We start from the raw sequence: 17,690 nt of genomic DNA on the forward strand, positions 1-17,690 counted from the left end.
ACTTTAGACTCACCCTGTTATCCTACCAAGGAGGGCAAACAGACCGGCGTTGCCAGCCTAACCCTTAGACGATAAGGAGGCACAGACAACGTTAGTTTGACCCTGACCCACTAACCCTACTGGTCCACATATTGGCCAGCTAGGGACATTTCCGTTAGGGCGGATTCAAACATCCTATTCCTCCAATAAGGGCTTGCACTACCACGTTTTTTTTTTGCTGCATCCTGGGACCAGTGGTGCTTGTTAGGTGCGCCTCGTTCATTTTACAGTGACTCTTCTTTCAGAACAGCTCCGGACCAGATAAGCACTGCCTGGTGACTAGCTAGCTTCCTTGCAATCTCTTACTCCTGTAACCATTTGTCACTGCATGCGAGCGCAGGGACTGATCGTCTCGTCCTTCAAGGCCATTCCATTTTTACCTGTTTCACACCCGGCTTCTTCAGCAGGCCATTCTCTCTCAGTGGTACAAATCTGTGGACTCTTTTTATCAAGAGATCTGTCTATCTTGACAGCTTTAATGCTCTCTTATCTGGTGGCTGAACTCTCCACAGATCCATATAGGACGCTCCTTTTTGACTCTGCACTGGCTGGTACTCACCACAGATGCCAGTCTACTTGGCTGGGGTGGAGGGTATACTGCAGAAAGATGAAGGCTAGAAACCCTCTTCTTCCCTGGTTTATCACAATGGCTCAGGTCAGCACTGGTGAAGGCCTATCATGTTAAGGACAGGAAGCCTCCCTTCCATGTTACTGCTTGTTCTACTCAGGTAGTGGGTGCCTCTTGGGCGGTATGCAACAGTGCCTCCTCTCTTCAAGTGTGTAAGGCCACCACATAGGCCTCTCTACACACCTTCTCAAATTTCTACTGGGTGCACACTTTTGCATCTGCTGACGCTTCTCTCGTTCAAAGACTTTTGCAGACAGCCATAAACTGACCGCATGTGTCCTTGTTTACTTTTACCCCCCCCTTCCCCCTTCGAGGAACTGCTCTGGAATTTCCTATGGTCTTCAGCTGTGCCCCCCAATGCAACAGATGAGAAAATAAAGTTTTTGTACTTACCGTAAAATCTCTTTCTCATTTCATTCAATGGGGAACACATCACCCACCCAAAGCCATCTTAAGAATTTTCCCATGTCAGCATCCTTGTTAAAGCATTCTATCCGCAGTTGCACATGATTCTAAACTCTGTTACTTTTTGTTAATGTTTTAGGGTTTCATTTTAACTGTTTTAACCTGTTTCTATCCTACTTGCTGCTCCTACTGCTTGCATACAAACTGGTTAGCTTGGTGTCTGCAGGAGGGGTATAGCTGGTAGGAGGACCTAACACTTTTTTTGCTTAGTGACCGCTTCTTAGTGGCAGTAGCTATACCCATAGTCTTCAGCTGTGTCTCCCAATACAACAGACAAAACAAGAAAGAGATTTCATGGTGATTACAAAACTCTTATTATCTTTGTTAAAACATACCCTTGTTAACCATAGGCTCATAAGTGGAAATTCAGTTGAAGAGAAGCTGCTGAAGAATGGCACCAAGGATTTGATTCGAGAAGTTGCAGCTCAGGGAAATGACTTTTCGATGGCTTTTCTGACACAGGTATATTTTTAAACATTAAGTGGGATCCAAACAAATTTGTGATGAATTTCTTTATTTTGACTAACTGTTGAATATTACGGAGGAAGCAATGAGAGATATTCCTCTGTGTATTTTTCACTGCTTTTTGAAAATATATATGACCTTGGATCTGGCTCTACTGATTTTTTCTTACATCTAGTGTTGCTTTCAAACAAACAATTGATCCACTTTTCTTCCTAAAAACCATCGTCATTGAAATTCCACACTTGCTGCTGAAATTAGAAGATCACTATGTTGAGTGGCTTTCATGAGTATTGATACAGAAGTTGTGTGAAAAGAGAAATACACAAACCTATTGTGAACCCCAGTCTTGGCGTTCAGAATTTGCTTCTTATATTTGGCATAGGAAACTATATGTTTTTATTTTTTTCCAGCAAACCATTCATGAGCTATTTGAGCTTTATTCACCATTGGAAGACTCAGGATTTGGAGCAAAGGCAGAAGAATTTGTAATGCTTTCTCAAGAACCACCTCCAGCAGAGACAATAGCTACAAAATTTGCCAAACCATTTATAGAGGTTTGAGAAATTACACTGCTCTTTGATGGCCTGTGAGATTGTTACTGTACAGATAGAAGGATAAAACATATTTTTTTGTTACAATTGAAAGGCTTTGAAGAGTATTGAACATGGACCTGAAATGGACATGGAGTTATCTGCGCCTGAGACAAATGGCGAGCAAGACATTAAAGTGAAAGAATTGGGAAACAATTCTGAGGTCTCAGAAATGAAGGAGCTGGCTGCAGTGGTGGAGCAGGTAAAATAAATGCTACATAGTTTATTTTACTAATCAGCATAACACATACCTAAAATGATCGAGCCATCTTCTACGGTACCTATGCTTTGGTACAGAATTAATGTACCAGTATATAAGAATTGGGCATTGAGGGGTATACTCGTATAGCCTGCATTGGAGATCTTAACCCTTATTTTAGTGACATAATCTAAACACATTAAATATTACATGGCATATATGAAAAAAATTGAGCTTTGTTTGAAATGTTCTGGATTTGCAGCAGGCGTGTTATAGTACACGCCTTATACGGTTATATAAGTGTATAAATACATACGTACAGTGTATATACTTCAAGGTAATGTATTTAGCTGAACTGTATCAGACAAAAATAGGTCATTTTCTTTTAAAACTAGAAGAAACATTGAAGGCTGCACCCAAAACTTATGTAGTACGTCTCTTTTTTTGGTAGTCTTATATCAAAAGATATACTCAAAAGAATTATACAAAACTATGTAGAAATTTTATTTATACACATTATTTTGAACCAAGCACCAAAAAATTGGATTAAAAATTCTTTTAGAACCCAAAGGGATTCCCTATGTCAAGAGTTTCCATCAGGAATGACCCCTATCCAATAAGCATCAAGACGAAACATACAAGGATTAATATAATACTTATATTGATAACACCAAAGAAAATATAGACTCAAAAGAAACTAATCGCCCACAGTGCAAGAAAGCAAAAGAATGAATTCTAAAGTATACCATTTTCAGGAATATTAAAAAGTACAAAATAAAACTAGTATGCCCCCAGGATTTCCTACTCAGAAGCCCGTATATCACATCTCACAGCAGCTGTATCATGCTGCTTTTAGACCCTATCATGATATGGCATAGTGTGTAAGGAGGACCTGTCCGTCCATTCTTCTTACAACCCTGTTTTAGTAAATACTTAACATGAACTAATAATTCTGGCCATCTATTCTTAACATTCTGCTTCATGCTGTTCTTCTGTTATTCCTACTAGAATCCCATGAATAAATCCATAACCATTCCCTTTCATAGTAGGGCGTGCCCATGCATTGTCCAATCAATGCTGACAGAGTAGGGACACATCCCATTGACAGGGTGAATGTTAACACCCAGTTGTCAATTTAGTCATACATTTCCAGGAGGAATAATGGAAGAACGGCAGCACAATGCATAGTTATAACAAAGGAGTTTTGTTATTTCAAGGAAGATACAAGTATTTGCGCAAAAACAGACATGACTGAAGAGCCGCCTGGTGCTCTTTAGAAGGATATTTTGTGAACATGTGCCTCATGCCTTTTTCATGAAGTGCAGATATCATTAAGCACAACCCCTGCTGTGTCTTTCAGCTCACCCCCATTGAGAAGTATGCCTTGAACTATCTGGAGGAATTCTATACATCAAGCGCAACAGAAAAGCCAGAGAAAACAGAGGTTAGAATATGTTGTGTCCTCTTATGTGAAGGAATAAAGGATGCTTACAAGTTAACTCCTGCAGTGCTGATGTTACCATCACAACTTCTATGTTACTAAGCTTATTAGTTTACTTATATCATTGATTTTAAGCTAAATATACTATTTGATGACCTCACTTACTGCTCTAATTGCATATGCTTTATTACTTGAACATAAAAATCCCTATTCTTTGCATATTTCACTGGGGAACGTAACATCATGGATGTAGATACTAGGAGACCGACACTGTGAAAGAGGCTATGCCTCCGTACAGAGAGAGATTCGGTTAAATCCGATACCATACATGAACACAGATGGGTGGTTGGTCGACCCACTAATTATTATGAAGCTCTGATAGATATACATTAGAGGGGCATCACAGAAGGGGAAATCAAGAATTAAAAACAATCACAGAAAATGGCCATTACTTACTGAGTAAGGAGCGCATATAGATGCATCCTCCTCTCACCATGCAGGTAGCTGACTACCAAATGGAGGAGCCAATAACACCTGTGAGGGCACCGATAAAACATCCACTCACACTGCCTCTTGATATAGAGGGGGGGGGGCTGCTTGGTGTACACTCCCACACATAGTGGATACAGTGAACTACATATATCAGAATGGTGAACTACATATATCAGAATGGTCTGGCACCCTGTATCCACTATGTGTGGGAGTGTACACCAAGCAGCCACCCCCCTCATTATCAGGAGGCAGTGTGAGTGGTTGTCTCATCGGTGTCCCGCACAGGTGTTATTGGCTCCTCCATTTGGTAGTCAGCTACCTGCATGGTGAGAGGAGGACGCATCTATATGCACTCCCCAGTCAGTAAGTAACGGCCATTTTCTGTGATTGTGATATACATTAGAGGAAGTTCATAAACATGTTTCTGACAGAGGAAGAAAAGTCGCACATTTTTGCATCAGTCGCACTAGTGCAAAAATGTGCTAATTTTCGTTTTTTTACGCCGCCCTTACAACGTTTGTAAAAAATGGGCAGGAGAGGGCAGAAACTTGTGTCATTTATAGTGCAAACCTTTAGCAGGTTTTATCTGCCATAGATTTCAGAAAGTGTCGCTCAGACAGCACAGGATGTGCCGAGTTTAATAAGAGGTTTGCGCCGCTTATTACATTTGGCGCACCTTATCCTTACTCTGTTAACATTTATCTAAGAGCTGCATGAAAAACACCGGTCTTAGATAAATGTATCCCATAGAGTTATCCGTGGACTGAGACTCAAAAGATGATGATGAAGAGAGCATGGACCTTGGAAGACGCATTTCCCTTTTCTCAGCTTGATAAATGATGACTGGATCCAGAGGTCATATTAATGTAACCTTATAGGAGGAAATACATTATTACCGTTCAGTGAAGTCATTCTTTGACAGCAGTCTTCAGGAAATGGCTATAAAGTCTGTGTACACTCTTGCATTTATTTTTTGCCCATTGCATTTATAGTAACAAATCAAGCAAATAGTCTTTATTATAAGAATCCTACCATTTCTATGTGCCTTTATGGTTACAGACTGCAAACAAACCCTGTGTGTAGTTTTATCCTGCTGTCATCTTACTCCCCTCTTCTTGGTAAGCGACAGACAGCAGAAGCGGAGGCAAATGAAAGGGAGTAAGACAGACAGCACGATCAGATACACACGGGGTTTGTTTGCATTTTGAAATATTTTATGATGTCGTTAAAGATTGAAGAGTTCAGAATACATCACAAAATGTGTGGTTTTTGGGGTTGGCTCTTAGATCCATGTGGGTTTATTTTTACTGATCATAAGCTTGTATCAGAATATTTAGGCTGTGAGCAGATCACATCTGTACGCCCTCCATTCATTGGATAGAATTTTAATAGTGTCTTCAGGGCCCTACAGTGGCCTCTCTTTGAATAGGTCTCTTCTATTCCACATTGGTTTCTAACTTGGAATTCTGGCCTAATGGCCGGAGATGTTTGTAGATATGTTTCAGACAGTTCTGTACATGGTTGTTAATGATGTAATGATGACAAGGTATTGCTTTGGCTGTAGTCAGAGGTTGGTGCATCTTCTTTTCTCAGTTTCATGTTTTTCACTACTCAGAGGCCATGTCCTCTCTGATGGTTCTCAGAAGTAACAGGGGGCCTTCTCTCAGTGTTTTTTCCATACGATTTATACGGCAAGTTTTCTTTAGGCATACAACTTTCATCAGGAAAGGTCCTTCAGGTGACCGTCAGCTTGTGTTGGGATGTCCCATCTTCACTTACAGGACTGAAGTGAACATTCTTAATACTGTTATAATGTTTAAATGTGTTTGCAGAATTTGCATGGCACAATGTAATAACTAAGCAAAAAGGCAATTTGATGACGTACGAGGAAAAACATAGTTCTTCTTGCTGTTTTACGTAACATATTTGTCTTATAAAAGGATCTAAACCTGGCAAAGAAAAAATGGGAAGTGCAGAAGTTAAAAGAGGACAAGAAATGGGAAGAGAAAATGGCTTGGGAAGAGGCAGATGAAGAACTGTTGACCTACACCAGAGAAGATGCATATAATAAGGTAGTTTTCAGTGTCTTCCACCACTGCATTTTTATGACTGGCTTGCAGCTCTTCACATTTCCAAAGTGTACAGGAAAAATAACATGGCACTGTGTTAGTCAGAAAAACCTATGATGTGAAATATTTAGTGTAAGGCTGCCTGTCCGCGGGCGATGATCCGCTTGCGATAAATTGCCCGCGAATCACGCTCTGTTAGGCCTTAGTCAGACGGGCGATTTTTCGCGCGATTTGCGCATGCGCATGCATCCGGCGATTTTATAAAACCATTGCTTTGCAATGGTATCGGACACATGAGCGCTTTTTATGCGCTCGTCCGATAAATTATAGAACAAAAAATCACAGATCGCACCTATCTGCGATCTGCGATTCCTGTTCTCTTCTCTATATGCGCTCAATGGGGCCGGCGGCAGCAGCGCCGACCCCATTGAGAACATATAGAAGACAAATCATTCTTCTCTGCCACAGCTGTAACAGCTGTGACAGAGAAGAACGATGTTTGCCCATTGAATTCAATGGAGCGGCAATACAGCCGCTGCATTGAAAGCAATGGGCTGCCGGCGTGCGCGGGGTGAATTGTCGGGAAGGGGTTAAATATATAAACCCTTCCCTGCAATTCATTCTAAAATGTGTTAAAATAAAAAATTGTATACTCACCTTTCCGCTGCAGCCGGAGTCCAGCCGCGGCCGCTGTCAGTTCTCCTGAACTGCTTCTTGGCACTATTCAGCCGGCGGGGCTTTATCCCCGCCTGCTGAATGATCTGCTTCTGATTGGTCACAGCCCTGACCAATCAGAGGCTGAAAACACTCACACACCCATTCATGAATTCATGAATGGGTGAGTGACTGCTGCCTCTCAGCGCTGAGCCAATCAGGGGCAGGTCTGACTCACATCCATTCATGAATTCATGAATGGGTGTGAGTGAGGCATGCCTCTGATTGGCTCAGCGCTGAGCCAATCAGGGGGCAGGTCTGACTCGCACCCCCTTCACACCCACTGCAGGACGGCCACGCGGAGCTCCGGCTGCCGGGAGAAGGTGAGTATACAATTTTCTTTTATTTTAACACATTTTAGGATGGATTGCAGAGAAGGGCTTATATATTTAAGCCCTTACCGACAATTCATCCCGGGCTCGCCCGCAGCGCATTGCTTTCAATGGAGACGGCTGTATTGCCGTCTCCATTGAATGCAATGCGCTGGACAGCTCCGGCCCGTTTCTAATGAAAAGCGGCTAGGAGCAGATTTTCGGGCGATTTGCGGGCGACTTGCGCGCACCGGTCACGCGATTTGCGGATGCGCATCCGTCATGCGATCCGCAAATCGCGCGAAAAATCGCCCGTCTGACTAAGGCCTAAAGCTTTTGATAGGATTACTATGATACAGCAAGGTGATGTGAGTTTTAGGTGCAAATGTATTTTAAAAATATTATTTCTGTTTGTCACAAAGTTACGCCTTCTGACGCCAAATTGCATAAGGGTGCTTGTGCATATAAAGTGCTAACGTGCTGAGTGGCATTTTTAAAAAGTGCCCGGAGTTTACTTTCAGAAAATATATGACTACAGGGGTTTAGTGTGATTTTTCTTTTCATTTTGTAATTTAGGATTTATGTGTATATGTAAAAAATGTGAAAATTGTCTTGCCTACCAGAGATACAAAGGCCTCATGTCCACGGGCGGACTCTGCCTGCGGGAGCCCCCAGCGGAATCTGACCCTGCCCACGGCCAAGGACACTTTTTTACCCGTGCGGGTCTTCTACGGACCTATCCGGTTCTCCTGGGTCCACGGCCGGATGTTCTTTCTTCTGTACCGGGGATGCGTGCGGGCGCGCCGGCCAGGGCACAGCACTGATGCACAATGCTTTTTTTAAACATCTGCTTTCCTGCAGTATCCGCGGCCCATTTGCAATTCAATTGCAGACGGGCCGCAGATCGGACAGTTTTCCATTGACTTCAGTGGAAACCGTCCATGCGGGATCTGCAGCAAAATGGAGCATGCTGTGATTTGTTTTCCGGTCCGCAGAAGAAATCCGCATGCTTTAATTAAGTTGCGGACGCCCGTGCATCCCTTTTGGACGCCTTGAATTGCAGATTGTCTGTGGACATGAGGCCTAAATGTTACATTTCTGGCAGCAAGAGGGTAAAAGAAAAATATTTTTGTGTAAAAATATATTTTAAAAAAGTATTATGGAATATATTTATTAGCTGACCAAAAAATATATTTAACATTTACATCATTTTCAGGCACTATCTTACTTAACAGTAATGTCATTTAGTTACAGTTTATTCAGGCAGAAGTATTAACAAAAGATGGAGTCGATCAAGGTCGTTCAGATCATTAATACTTTTTGTCTTTGTACCAGGAATTTATCTACGACAATCCAGAAGGGCAGACGGAGGTGATGCCGGTGAGTGTCAGATTGTGGAGGGTGAAGTCCTATCTCACTGAGGTAGTAATATGTAGTACGCTGACGCTGTGCAGTGGACATTTAACTGTTCTGTGCCATTTCCTGCTCAGATCTGGACACCACCTACTCCACCACAAGATGAGAATGACATTTATATTGACTCTGTGATGTGCCTGATGTATGATACCAACCCCATCCCAGAATCTAAGCTGCCCCCAGTCTATGTGAGGAAGGAGCACAAGAGACATAAGACAGACCTTGCAGGTTTGTGAAAATTGTATATAACTAATATAATAGTCATCATTGCTGTTCGGTCGTGTAAGGGGATATAGGGCAGCATTTAGAGGATTATGTCACCCTTCTATGATTAGCCCTAAAACGGTAGCAAACATGATGAATACATATTTTTTGTAACTTACATAGTTTAATGATTATTTAAATCAGTGGCAAAAATCCCTGGAAGGCACATAGTGCATGCCATGGAAAATGTGCAGCACCTGCCAACAGGATGTAAGGGCAGGAAGCCACTGTGCCGGAAAGGTTAAATCTTTTAAGGGTCTTACACAGTGATGTGCTCACAGATCTATACTTTACTATATTATTAGGAATAGACATTCAGTAGTTAACCATACTAATGTATCCTAATAAAAATCCTTTGAACTGTCTTTCTACTGGCGCTCTGCACTAGTATATTGGCTAAAGTACAACTCTATTTATTACAGGGTTTATCCGGGGAAAATAGTTTTTTTGCAAAGCTGCTTACTGTGTGGAAGAATATAAGGGAAGTCATGCTCCTTTCACCTTATCACCCTCCACTCCCATTCTGCCAGTGCCTGGTCCCCTGCTACACTCTACTCTCTGCTGCAGCAATCCAGCTATGTCACCGACTCTAGGGATATGTGACCGCTACAGTCAGCTACAGGCTTACTGCAACCAGGATTTAGCTACAGTGGTCATATTTACCTGTATCACAACATCATCCCTGCTGCAGTAGAGAGTGCTGGAGAGTGGGCATCGGCAGAACGGGAGCAGCCAGGGATTAGGTGAGGTGAGGAGGACTTATTTTATGTTATTCTGCTATAGTGAGAAGCTTTGCAATTTGTTTTTTCCTGGATAAAAACTTTTAATGTTTCCTACTTATTCACATTCATAAGAGATTGTAGTATTTCAACACATAGATAGAACCCCTTAATTCACAATTCTAGACAAACACAATCTAGCTAAACTAACAATACACAAACAGTTGTTTCATCCATATCTTTTATTGAGCACATTGAGCCAGCATCTACAGCGCACGGAGAAAAATAAGCAAACCTTGAATTTAATAGCCTGCAGATCGCCATTTAGGAGCAATCACCTCCACAACGTTTCCTGCAAATAAGATTAACAAAACATTGAGAAAAATCTTTGGACCATTCAACCCCGCAAAAGTGTTTCAGTTCATCAGTATTTCTGGAATGCCTTGGGTGCACAGCCCTTTTCTGGTCATGCCACATCATCTCAATAGGGTTAAGGTTGGTCTCTGATTTGGCCATTCCAAAACATAAATCGTCTTCTTCATCCATTCTTAGGTTGATTTACTTGGGTCATCGTCTTGTTACATCACTCAACATCTCTTCTTGAACTATTTAATACCCAGGTGGAGTGGGTATAGAACCCTTCCAGTCAAGCATTGTTTGAAATATATAATTCCTTTTGCTCAATACTGGCTTCTTTATCAATAGAGCAGTCAAAAGAAGAATTGTTTTATATGCTCTGTACATGTTTAGCTGCAGGTCGAAAGAAGAAACAGAGACATGGAGAATCAGTGGTTCCTCCTCGTTCCCTGTTTGATAGAGCGACCCCTGCTATGCTGAAAGTGAAAAGAGAAGGCAAAGAACAAAAGAAGAACATCCTTCTCAAACAACAAACCCAGTTTGCCAAACCACTACCAACCTTAGTTAAACCAGCAACTGAAACTGGACCTGATAACCCAGAGTGGTTGATCAGTGAAGACTGGGCCTTGCTGCAGGTACATGAATGCTAGCTCATCTTCAGAATCAATAGAGATGTACATTTCGCTAGTTTCTAGATACTTTATATCTTGTGAAGGCTTTTCACATTGATATATCTATACTTTATTAATAATATGGCAACATTCCTAGAACACCACTAAAAAAGGTATAGACTTCCCATGTCGGAGGCATGCATAAGAGACTAGGTTTAGTACTTTGATCAAGGTAGCCTATCCTATATGATATTTTTATCTAAAAGCTATTAATGCATATACTTACTATTACAAACTGCAAATAACTATACACACTTATTCACACAGCCATAATCCACATTACTTTGATTTTCTAGTGTAAACTTAGTCTGTAAAGGAGTAAAAATACCTTAAGCTGTTGTCATTGGCTTATCTTTAGGTGTGATTGGTTGGACCCTTGGGACCTCTACCAGTTGGCAGAATAAAGGGGCAGCAGTGCTAGTCTGTACATGCAGAAATGCCTAAAACTACAGCTAGCGCCCATTCACTTGACTGGGGTTGCTGATAGGTGCAAGTCCAGCTGATGACTCTACTTATCTGAAATGCTTCTCTATTTGCTTGGTTCTGCCTCATTATTTATGCCACTTATAGTAGACTAGCTGATATACCTGGCTTCACCTGAGTTAATTTGGTACAGGTGTTTACCTGTTGTTTGCACGAAAAATTCTCTTCAGTATATACACATAGAGGTGAGGTAGATTCTCCTCAGTATATACACATAGAGGTGAGGTAGATTCTCCTCAGTATATACACATAGAGGTGAGGTAGATTCTCCTCAGTATATACACATAGAGGTGAGGTAGATTCTCCTCAGTACATACACATAGAGGTGAGGTAGATTCTCCTCAGTATATACACATAGAGGTGAGGTAGATTCTCCTCAGTATATACACATAGAGGTGAGGTAGATTCTCCTCAGTATATACACATAGAGGTGAGGTAGATTCTCCTCAGTATATACACATAGAGGTGAGGTAGATTCTCCTCAGTATATACACATAGAGGTGAGGTAGATTCTCCTCAGTATATACACATAGACGTGAGGTAGATTCTCCTCAGTATATACACAGAGGTGAGGTAGATTCTCCTCAGTATATACACATAGACGTGAGGTAGATTCTCCTCAGTATATACAGAGGTGAGGTAGATTCTCCTCAGTATATACACATAGAGGTGAGGTAGATTCTCCTCAGTATGTACGCATAGAGGTGAGGTAGATTCTCCTCAGTATATACACATAGAGGTGAGGTAGATTCTCCTCAGTATATACACATAGAGGTGAGGTAGATTGTCTTCAGTATATACACATAGAGGTGAGGTAGATTCTCCTCAGTATGTACACATAGAGGTGAGGTAGATTGTCTTCAGTATATACACATAGAGGTGAGGTAGATTGTCTTCAGTATATGCACATAGAGGTGAGGTAGATTCTCCTCAGTATATACACATAGAGGTGAGGTAGATTGTCTTCAGTATATGCACATAGAGGTGAGGTAGATTCTCCTCAGTATATACACATAGAGGTGAGGTAGATTCTCCTCAGTATATACACATAGAGGTGAGGTAGATTGTCTTCAGTATATACACATAGAGGTGAGGTAGATTGTCTTCAGTATATACACATAGAGGTGAGGTAGATTCTCCTCAGTATGTACACATAGAGGTGAGGTAGATTGTCTTCAGTATATACACATAGAGGTGAGGTAGATTGTCTTCAGTATATGCACATAGAGGTGAGGTAGATTCTCCTCAGTATATACACATAGAGGTGAGGTAGATTGTCTTCAGTATATACACATAGAGGTGAGGTAGATTGTCTTCAGTATATACACATAGAGGTGAGGTAGATTCTCCTCAGTATATACACATAGAGGTGAGGTAGATTCTCCTCAGTATATACACATAGAGGTGAGGTAGATTGTCTTCAGTATATACACATAGAGGTGAGGTAGATTGTCTTCAGTATATACACATAGAGGTGAGGTAGATTCTCCTCAGTATGTACACATAGAGGTGAGGTAGATTGTCTTCAGTATATACACATAGAGGTGAGGTAGATTGTCTTCAGTATATGCACATAGAGGTGAGGTAGATTCTCCTCAGTATATACACATAGAGGTGAGGTAGATTGTCTTCAGTATATGCACATAGTTAGGAAAGGGACTTAACATTTCTATGCCCATTATATTTAGTACACTGTGTGGACACTCCGCTGCATACATATTAAACTGTGTTGTTTTTTTCTGAAACACTTATAAATGTACATCATGAAAATGGCATAATTAGACATTGCTGTATTTTTCTATTTGCAGGCTGTTAAACATCTCTTGGAGCTGCCCCTAAATCTAACAGTGGTATCACCAGCTCACACCCCAAACTGGGACCTAGTCAGCGATGTGGTGAACTCATGCAGCAGAATTTATCGATCCTCTAAACAGTGCCGCAGTCGGTATGAAAATGTCATCATCCCAAGAGAAGAAGGGAAGGTGAGAAGTAGTTTTATGGCTTACTATTATGTTGTTTGTTATATGTAATTTATAGGGGCAGCATGGTGGCAGAGTGGTCGCACTGTTGCCCTGCAGTGCTTGGATTTTGGGTCTGATCAACGGCAACATCTGGATGGAGTTTGTATGCTCTGCCTGTGTCTGGATATGAATAAATTATCATTTCAATTAATTCCAACAATCAAACATTATATAAAAGTCAGTTAGGTGTGTGCCTGATGTCTGAGACCTCCACCCTATCTGAAACCGAGGAGCTCTGTTCTCAGCTGGATTTGAATCTGGGTATCAGAAATAGCTGAATGAGGGCATCTGTCTATTTCCAAATGGGTCTCTCATTCTTGGAAAGATGGAGGTCCCAGCTGTTGAAGCTCCACCTTACAGGTTATAAAAGAAAGAATGGAATTCTCTTGGGACAACCCATTTAAAAGGGTTCTCCAATCTGGAAAAGTAATGGCATATCACTAGTATATGCCATCACTTTATCATTGGTGGGGGCCGACCTTTGGGATCCGGAGAGTAAAGGGTCAACAATTAGAGATGAGCAAGCATCCAAATGCCCGGGTCCGCGTTATTCGAGTCGAGCTTTTCGTAAAATTTGAGAGCTCTACTCGAGTAACGAACCCCATTGGCTACAATGGGAGACTCGAGCATTTTTTTTTCTAGGTCTCTCTCTCTCTCTTACTGCATTGGTACTCCAGCGCTACAGACGCTTCTTCTTCAGGATTAATATTCACTGAATGTATTCCTAAAACGTAACTTTTATTAAATAATATTTAAAACAACTCAGGGTGCCACACTGACACGACGTGATATAGACAGACATACATATATAAGAACAGCTCAATATTAAGCTAATAGTAAAAGATGTTAAGAAAGAGACCCCATATGAGTAAATAGCTCATATAACAGGAGGAAGGCACACACACATGAAAGTCGTATATGTTGGTGTCAGCCAACAATAATATGGGGCTACTGACCGGAACTGCGATGGTGCAATTCCCAGATATAACAAATCCCAAAAGAAAAAAAAAAAAAGAAAAAATTCTCTTGGACCAGTGCAGAAACTGGATAGGTTGGTACACGAATATAGATTAATTCGTATTTGGTTCTCGGCTAAAACATCAAATAGTACGACAAGGGTGATCGGCACCTATGATGATGGAGTACCCTTCATGCAAGAATTATTGAGGAAATACTGGCACATCTTGAAAGATGACCCTGATATTAAGGATGCCATCCCAGATGTTCCACTCTTCACATTCCGAAGGGGTAGGAACCTCAGGGATCATATCATCAAAAGTCATCTTGACACTGATCAAAGCAGACGTACATGGTTGGGGTCGGCTCGACCGAACGGCACCTTCCCATGTAACGACTGTGAAGCATGTCCCTTCATTCAGAAAGGGAAGAGATTCGTCTGTGCCACGACTGGTACCTCATACGAGACAAGAGAGTTTATCAACTGTAGATCATCACATCTGGTCTACGTTGCCATCTGCCCGTGCCCCAAGAACTACGTCGGTAAGACCATACAGGAGTTCCGTAGACGTATCTTGGGGCACGTGGGTAACATCAGGAGAGGGGAAAGTACCCCGCTGGCCAACCATATGCGCCACATCCATGCTGATGATATATTTAATATCAAATTTCAGGGCGTCGAATGCATTCGCAGTTTCGGAAGGAGAGGTGACACTAACCGTAAAGTACTACAAAAGGAATCTCAGTGGATTTTCCGCTTGGACTCTGTGTCCCCAAATGGCCTCAACGAAACCCTTCCGTTTGGCTGTTTCTTGTGACTGCCGTTTTGACCACTAATCCCATTTTGGGATTTAGGTTTTCGTATTCTGGTTTTATCCTATCTCCTATACCTATCCCATTACCCTGGCCATTATCTGTTCATATTTTTGGCAGGTTGGATTTACCAGCTAATATAGGCAATTCAGCTATGAGCCTACTGGTAATATTGCATTTATCACTAATATAGACAAGGTTAGTGCTGGGATACTTTGCATCCCCCAATATAGGCTCAGCATCATCCAATATCTTTTAGCCTATTTAGGCATATAATTATATATCTCTCTGAAATCATCAGGATCTGTTATATGATGCCATCGATCAGAATTGTTCTTTTCATCATTCACTGCATTTACAACAGCTGGTCTGCACGTCCTATCCATTATGGATGCATACCGACCGCCAACTCACATTATTATCTATCATTTCACTATATGCTACAAGGGTAGTTTGGATTAAAACTCCGCCCCCCTCCTGTGTTACCCTGTATGCGTCCCTGTTGCCATAGTGAGCCGGCAGTCAGATTCTACATATCAGGGCAGGGATCTGTATCTGACTCCTCCCTCCCTGCACTACGCTCTGTCATGTGATTCCTCCATATGTGTTTGCGTCATTTCCTTCAGTCCCTTTAGCTCATACAGAGCGAGTATTACACTCGGGACCAGCTCATCCCCTGCACGTGACTCCCGGTCACGTGACCACGCACATACGTGATGACGTCACCACCGTCTGTCATTCCCTTCGGAATATGGCAACAACACTGATTGAGCTTTGGGCTGAATAAAGACATACATCGCCGGCCCGCTCACCGTATCTAATTCATGTACAATTACTTTATAGGGCGATCTAGTACCAATCTCTAATCTTGTGATACAGGTACCTATGATCCTCCCAAGGGGGTGTTCCCTAATTCCACCCTCAAGCATCCATTGGCTAAAGGGATCACAACCCTCTCAGGGCGTTTACCTCTCAGCTGCTTTATAAGGAGACACGGTTCTCATAGACCACATTTACCTCCAGTCTACCATCCAGACTGGAGGTGCTGCTGCATCACTCTCTTGCTCCTACTCTATTTGTTGCCCTACTAGTAACAGCATAGAATCTTGCTAATTCAGAATAGATTGGTTTCAAGCATCTACTTCTTGGCTTTATTTAAGGCAATCTGATAAACCACTATTATTGGGCGACCATTTGTTTATACCTTTGGTGCTTTAAGGCGACCATTATCGGTGGTAGTCGCTTACCCTCTATTTTTGAAGAGGGGTGCACGATCCAGGGACCGCCATATCATTGTCATCCGGCCTTGTGGTATCGTTGCATGGTTTTCACGCCGAATTACGGCAGCTTTGTTCTTTTACACTAGCTGCGCACCACTTACTTTGGGTCACCATCTGTCTGCACTGTCTGTGCTTTCAGGCGACTGGTCTTGGTGGTAACCTTCCACCTTCTAGGAGTGTCTGATAGGGTGCACGGTCCAAGGGCTCGCTTAGTACTATCATCGGGTCTTGTGGCATCGTCGCATCCGCCTGACGCCAAGTCACGGCAGCTTTGTTCTTTCATATTAGTTAGGGTTATTGCACCCTTTCCTAGTATAACTGTTCCACGTTAGTTGGTTCCTGATGAAGTCAGTCCTCTGACAGAAACGCGTTGAACCGAGAACCAAATACGAATTAATCTATATTCGTGTACCAACCTATCCAGTTTCTGCACTGGTCCAAGAGAATTTTTTCTCTTTTGGGATTTGTTATATCTGGGAATTGCACCATCGCAGTTCCGGTCAGTAGCCCCATATTATTGTTGGCTGGCACCAACATATACGACTTTCATGTGTGTGTGCCTTCCTCCTGTTATATGAGCTATTTACTCATATGGGGTCTCTTTCTTAACATCTTTTACTATTAGCTTAATATTGAGCTGTTCTTATACATGTATGTCTGTCTATGTCACGTCGTGTCAGTGTGGCACCCTGAGTTGTTTTAAATATTATTTAATAAAAGTTACGTTTTAGGAATACATTCAGTGAATATTTCTAAAAAAACTAGTCTTTCTTAGTATTCCTCTGCCTCTATGAGTCCCTTCTTCAGGATTAATGGGAGTCCCAGAGGTCGGAACCCAATGATCAAAATGGGATGGCATATGCTAGTGATATGCCATCACTTTATAAGAATGAAATAGCCCTGTAATTCAGTACAAGTCGGTTCTGTTGATAAAACACTGTCTATAGCAAACTTTGCCTTTAGAGTTTAGTAAGAACTGATTAAATTTACGATGTATTATAAACACCCATTTATGTATATATTTGATGGCCCATTCTATTTCCAATATTCTATAGTTCTCAATTATAGATAAATATTTTTACTTGTTATAAAAAAAATCAAAATTCTCTCTCATAATTTTATCCAACATTTTCTCTTTGTTTTGTTTTAATAAGCAAATTGCTTTGAACCCTTATCTAAAGTTATTCATCTTCTTCAACTTGGACTATGTTCACATCTGCATTGGCGATTCCGTTTTCCTGCTCTGTTATAAGAGCAGCAAAACAGAATATCCTGTCCAAATGGTTCCGTTCTGTG

At 41.6% G+C, this 17,690-nt stretch overlaps 1 protein-coding gene across 1 annotated transcript in view; it reads left to right on the plus strand.

Moving 5' to 3' along the window:
* The window catches only part of LOC136627920 (E1A-binding protein p400-like), a 111,123-nt gene that overhangs the window by 61,915 nt on the left and 31,518 nt on the right, over positions 1-17,690 (plus strand). The window contains exons 30-38 of the mRNA XM_066603433.1: positions 1,483-1,594; positions 2,008-2,151; positions 2,243-2,389; positions 3,747-3,830; positions 6,260-6,391; positions 8,749-8,793; positions 8,904-9,057; positions 10,563-10,804; positions 13,132-13,305. Of these exons, the coding sequence (XP_066459530.1) occupies positions 1,483-1,594; positions 2,008-2,151; positions 2,243-2,389; positions 3,747-3,830; positions 6,260-6,391; positions 8,749-8,793; positions 8,904-9,057; positions 10,563-10,804; positions 13,132-13,305 (1,234 nt within the window). The remainder of the gene's footprint in view (positions 1-1,482; positions 1,595-2,007; positions 2,152-2,242; positions 2,390-3,746; positions 3,831-6,259; positions 6,392-8,748; positions 8,794-8,903; positions 9,058-10,562; positions 10,805-13,131; positions 13,306-17,690) is intronic.

Source organism: Eleutherodactylus coqui, chromosome 5, assembly GCF_035609145.1.
Source record: "Eleutherodactylus coqui strain aEleCoq1 chromosome 5, aEleCoq1.hap1, whole genome shotgun sequence".
In the NCBI taxonomy this organism is placed as follows: domain Eukaryota; kingdom Metazoa; phylum Chordata; class Amphibia; order Anura; family Eleutherodactylidae; genus Eleutherodactylus; species Eleutherodactylus coqui.